Source organism: Pundamilia nyererei, unplaced genomic scaffold (genome assembly GCF_000239375.1).
Source record: "Pundamilia nyererei isolate P.nyererei 1_Seehausen unplaced genomic scaffold, PunNye1.0 scaffold00467, whole genome shotgun sequence".
NCBI classification, from domain to species: domain Eukaryota; kingdom Metazoa; phylum Chordata; class Actinopteri; order Cichliformes; family Cichlidae; genus Pundamilia; species Pundamilia nyererei.
This window is the reverse complement of record NW_005187868.1, coordinates 39,439-45,259: the sequence shown is the minus strand read 5'-3', so window position 1 is coordinate 45,259 and position 5,821 is coordinate 39,439. Positions and strand designations below refer to the sequence as shown.

The 5,821-nt window shown below is 39.8% G+C and overlaps 1 protein-coding gene across 2 annotated transcripts in view; it reads right to left on the bottom strand.

Moving 5' to 3' along the window:
- Positions 1–5,821, bottom strand: part of LOC102192382 (protein NLRC3-like) — an 18,079-nt gene that overhangs the window by 10,089 nt on the left and 2,169 nt on the right. The window contains exons 2-4 of one of the 2 annotated variants that reach the window (XM_005753807.2): positions 4,413–4,494; positions 3,638–3,748; positions 3,386–3,463 (exon numbers count right to left, since the gene is read on the bottom strand). In XM_005753807.2, the coding sequence (XP_005753864.1) occupies positions 3,386–3,463; positions 3,638–3,748; positions 4,413–4,477 (254 nt within the window). In that variant the 5' untranslated portion in view covers positions 4,478–4,494. Of the gene's footprint in view, positions 1–3,385; positions 3,464–3,637; positions 3,749–4,412; positions 5,815–5,821 lie in introns of those variants that run through there. The other variant, XM_013916111.1, reaches the window with a different exon arrangement.

Genomic DNA, 5,821 nt, shown 5'->3' with positions numbered 1-5,821 from the left:
AACGGCACCACTGGCTCTCTGGTCTGTGATCCACACTTCTTGCCATGGAGTGAGCCTGTCGAGGCTACGTGCGCGATGACGAAGGTTGTATGACTGCCTTGAGGCGACTTTTGTCGTGATTTGGCACTATATAAATAAAATTGAATTGAATTGAAATTGAATGACTGTGCCTCTTTAGTCCTACTCTCCTTCTCTCTCCGGGCGACAACCACACTATCAGGATGTGCAGGGTCAAGCAGAGATAGCAGTATTGGCACTGTGGTGCAAAGCTGTCTCCCCATCAAGAGTTGGGCTGGACTAGCCATTCTGTAGTGGGATGGCTCTGTAAGCGAGTAGAGTCAATTGTGGATCAGCAGCTTTCTGTAATAGGTTCTTGACAGCCTTAACTGCCCGTTTGGCTTCGCCGTTGCTTTGGGGATATTTCAGGCTGCTCATGATGTGACGAAAGCCATACACTTTTGCAAAATGTCCACAGCAGACTCAGCAGCAGCTCATGGTTTGTTTCCATCTGAAAGTGTATGCCAATAAGAAAGCTGCGGAACCTCCCACAAGCCCAGGTCAGACCTAAAGCCTCCTTTTTAACCTGAGCGTATCTCTGTTCTGTTGCAGTGAGGGAACGTGATGCATAGGGAACGGGTCTCCACTCCTCATCCCATCTTTGAAGCTGCACACCCCCTAAGCCATACGATGATGCATCCGCTGACACATTGCAGTCACGGCTTTGGTCATACGTGGCTAACACTGGCGGTGAGGTAAATGCATGTTTCAGGTCCCAAAACACTCTATGTGTCAATGTCCCACCTCCAGCTGTTTTTCTTAGACAGTGAGTCTCTTAAAAGTTTTTGTCTCTCTCTGTAAACTGTGGAAGAAACTTTCCATGGTGGTTAACCATTTCCATTGGGTGCCCTGCATCCGTGCCTGTAATGTCCTTTTTTCCCCACATGCATGGCATTTTATTTCATGTGCAGGACAATCTTGCTTTGAATGTGATGGAGCGCCGCCACATTTTTGACACGTTGCCCCTTTCTTGCCGTCTTCTCAGAACCCACGTGTTTTAGCTTGATGACTATCAGTCTGGAGAGGTTTGATTCTAGCAGGCTTACGACTAATTTTGTGCACTCTATCTATGGACTTAGCATCGATAGCCTCAGCTCTAGAGTCACCTCGTAAGGAGGATTGTTGTTGCTTTACCTCTTCACTTTCTCTCGTCATCTTGATAGCTTTCTGCAGGGTCAAATCTGGGTCAAGCTGCATGTGTTCTGACAGCCGTTTGTCCATGAGACCGACAACGAGCCTGTCGCGTATCAGTTCATCATGTAGCCCTCCACAGTTGCAGTGCTCTGCTAGTGCATACAGTGCAGTCACAAAAGCATCCACCATCTCATTTTCTCCCTGTCAGCGCATGTTGAATTTGGAAAATTCGTAGATCACATTTTTTTTCACAATGAAAGAGGCCTGGAATCCATCACGTACCCCCACGTACGTTGTCCTTTGCTCAGCTGTTAAACTCAGACCGCTGTTGTGCCAAAGTAGGTATCCCTGACAGAATTTGTTTTCCCTGCGTCGGGAGCACACAGGAAGTACTGATGCTTTACTTTTGTGAAAAAGTTAACAATTACTATCGTTGCATTACCATTCAGTTTGAGGGTTACAACAGAGAATTGTATATATTTAGTGTTCTCACGTGGTGACGGGATTATTTTAACACAAGAACATTTTGCCTGATAATTGTTTTTATCCTCCTGTAACTTTAGTGTATAAAGAGCTAAATCCTCCAAAGTTTCCGGAGTAATACCTCATAATAAGAAGTGTTTGTGTACTACAAATCAGGAATATGGGATACTGTTTGTCCATGATTTACACAGGAGGGACAAATTGTGGCAGGATCATCCTGATATTATTTGTATCCCACTATAACTTTCCCGTATAAAGAGGTAACATCTCAAAAATTTCAGGAGTAGTTAGTCATTATAAGAAGTGTTTGTAAAGTAAAAATCAACACTCTGGGATACTGTTTGTCCTTGATTTGGACAGCCCAGCGTTTGCTCCCGACGCAAAACAAATTACAAACTACTTTGGCACGACACCAGCGTTCTCTGTGCACTTTCATCCCTCTAGCTGCCATCAGGCCTAACTACACTGACTGGCTCTATTAACATCTACTGTGCAATGCAATTACACCACAGAACTATGATCTCAAACACAAAAGCAAATCTGCAACCGAAAGGCTGAAAGGAAATAATTAAGGTGTTGCAATGGTCAGTTGTCAAACTCGAGACCTAAACCTGATTGAAATCCTGTACTAACGTAAAGAGAGCTGTGGATAAATGAGTACTCACAAACCTTAATGAAATCAAGAAATGCAGTAATGATCAGATATTTTGTGTGGTAAAACTGATGTCATTTCTGATGTCATACCACAAGGCAACAGTATCTATTTTGTAGGGACTGAAGGCATGATCTCTATGGTAGGAAGGTGAAAAAAGATATAGCCTGGTGTGCTGTACATTCTACTTGCCTAAAGTAAAGGAAAATTAATAGAGGTATGTTGCAGGGGCTTAAATGACTCATTCTGCAGAAGTACAGAGACAAACAGTGCCAGGAGCAAAATTCCAAGCTTAAGTGCATTGTAGAAAACGATATGTTTGAAGCTGATAGAAAATGTCAACAGTAAGTGGCACACCTTCCAGCTGTATATCTGAAACCAAGCAGGATGTAAGAAAGGTAATGTTATTGCTCACAATAGCAGGGCCTCAGATTATTGAAGTGTTCAACACATTCATATGCAGCAAACCAGATTAGGATGAAGGGAAGTTTGATAAAGTTATCTCGAAGTTTGATGCCCATTGTCCTCCTAAATATACTAAAACATCTAAGATATAAATTTTTCACTTACAAATTCAATACCAATGTGTGTCTTTTGAAACCTTTCTGATAAACCTGAAGCTCATGTACAACTTTGCTACACTAAGTGACTCTACACTATTGACATTGGGGACAAAAATTCCCCAAAAGAGGCTTCTGAGGGAAATCAACATGGCATTGAAAAGATTATTAAAGCATGTGAGTTTTCACATCAGTATGTCAAGAAATGCAGCGAAATGGCCACAAATGCCGTCAGTGACATCTCTACTGCGGGAGCAGGTCCCAGCCAAAGAGGGAGATGCACACATGCAGTCTGAAAAAAGGATCTTTGACTGACTTGTCACAAAGAAACTAGAAATTGGTGCATTAATATGAACACTGAAAGAGATATCCTGGTAAAAAAAAAAAAAAAAGACTCCAATATTCCTTAGAGTTACAAAAAAACAACTCAATCACTTCTAATCCTACCCTTCAGTATTTTTAAGAAACTGAGAGAAGATTTAGCAGAAATGAGAATTACCTGAGCTGCTGGTGAGTGGGTTCATCGCTCTGCACAGAAACGGAACTTTCAGATGTGAACTCCGTTGCACTCTGTAAACTATAAAGATATATATATTTAGTGTAAAAACTTTATAAGCATTCACTGAGCAGTCAACGCTTTGCTCAACTATTGAAACTTTTTATGGAAATGCACTTTTTATCTATACACTGTGGTTTATTGTAACAGAAAGAGATCAGTAAGATATTTTATATTAGTAAGAACAATGTTTACTGTTTCCATTTTGATTCCTCATCTCTAAAGACGAGAGGTTGAATCCTGGATCGATCACTCTTAATGGAGACACATCTGGGACCCGTGGACTCGGCAACACTTTTCTGTGAACTAAGACGAAAGTTTATTTAACACTTTATTGATGTCGAGAGAAGTCACCTACACTTTACACATTTAATGCAAAAACTGCAGGGGAAATCCTGAGACCACTCAACTGCACTAAAAAAAAACATTTTTCACAAATCAAATATGCTGTCAGCAAAACACACATGATACACATCACACATACAGTAAACGACACCCTAAACAAGTAAAACATCAGGATTTCCATTAAATGTATTTAAACATTTTACAACCCTGTTTATTAAATTGATAACACAACATATAAAATGTAAATATAAACAGAATCCTGTGACATACATTGGAATAATTGGAAATAGCACAAAGACGACACATCAAACATTGAAACTAGGAAAATGTATTTATTTATTGAACAAAGTAGTCTACTTTTTAAATTGAATGCCAGCAGCGCATTTCAGTAAGATGAAACAGGGGTGTGTTTACTGCTGTGATACATCGTCTTTCTCTGAGAGACTGATGACACTAAGTGTTGGAAAACATTATTCTTTAAATTCAGATGTTTTCAAACCCCAACTTTACTTCTGAAGAATGTCTTGCAAATCATTTGATTTTGCATTTATTTACATTTTACACTCTTTCCCTCTGCTTTGGAAACATGGCTACATGTGATGATTTATGAATAGTTGAGTAATACCTGGCTGACGGCTCACAAGGTTCAGAAGCTGTTGTTGAAAGCTTCCTCTTCTTCTCCTCAGACATATCTGAACAGGCACCTGCTGCAGAAAAATGCATCCTTGAAATACTAATTTGATAACACGATCCTTCCTCATTAGGTTATGAGTCATTATGAGACATTATAAGTCCAAGTTCACTGAGAAACTATCATGTTTGTATTGAAATAAGGGGTTCAACATAATCAGTGGCCTGTAGTATGAACCAGGAGTTTAGCTTATCCAGGACTTCAGGATGAACCTTGGGTTAACCCTGCGACCCAGCTCACTTGCTGTGTATCATCCAAAGCAGGTCAAGTTTCAGATTAGAGACTAACAGATACTAAATCACCACCTACTGAACAATCAGTTCTCCAGAAAATAGTAAAAAGTAAGAAGTGAATCACCTTCACAGTACAGAAATCCAAGGTTATTCCTGAAGGTACCTGCATAAGTCAAAATCCAGCTTTGTTGTATAGGCCTCTATACATAGGTTACAGGATCCTGCCATGACTTCAGTCTTTACTGTTAAACCCTTAAACTGCACTAAGTCTGCAGCTGAGAGAATAAAAGCTTTAACTGTCTGGAGCAAGTTATATCAAAATACCGGGTCTTCAAAAATTGTCAACAATGTTTTCACTGATTCTCTATTTTACAGCATGTATTAAGTGTGATATAGATTATCTGATGTGGCAATACATTTTATATGTTTTGTTTAGCCGTCCTTAAAGCCACTAAATGAAGTACAGATTTTGTTATAAGTATCTAATCTGAATCTAATCTATGTCAAACTGATGGTTTTTTTGTTGTTTTTTTAGGCTTTGGAATTGTAAGCTTTAAAGTTTAAAAGGATCCAGTTTATATTTCCAGAGCTCTGATGGGCACCTATCACCTTAAGACATAAACAGCAGCACTGAGAGCTTGGTTATACAATTTTAATTAAAATGTTTGTTTTCCCATCATGTGCATTAAATCATCATATTAATGATTTTCTGCACAAACAGTGTTAGTTTTTAAGGTATTTAGAAAGTTCTGATCAGAATTTTATCATCATCATGTAATATCTCTAATAAAATGTTGCACTCATAGGGGTCACTTTGCGCGGTGGAAGAGTCATATGACCCATGAAACGGCTCTTTTACATTGATGCTGCCAAGACCACCCTGTTCTTGTGAACGTGTAGGGCCGGCATGGGGAATTCCAGGCCTCAAGGGCTGGTGTCCTATAGGTTTTAGATTTGACCTTGATCCAACACATCTTATTTAAATTGCTAAATTATCTCTTCAATATGTCTTGAAGTTCTCCAGAAACCTGGTAATGAAGAGGGTGATATCTAAACCTGCAAGACACCGGCCCTTGAGGGCATCTCCCATTTTGACCTCGGGACTTCCAG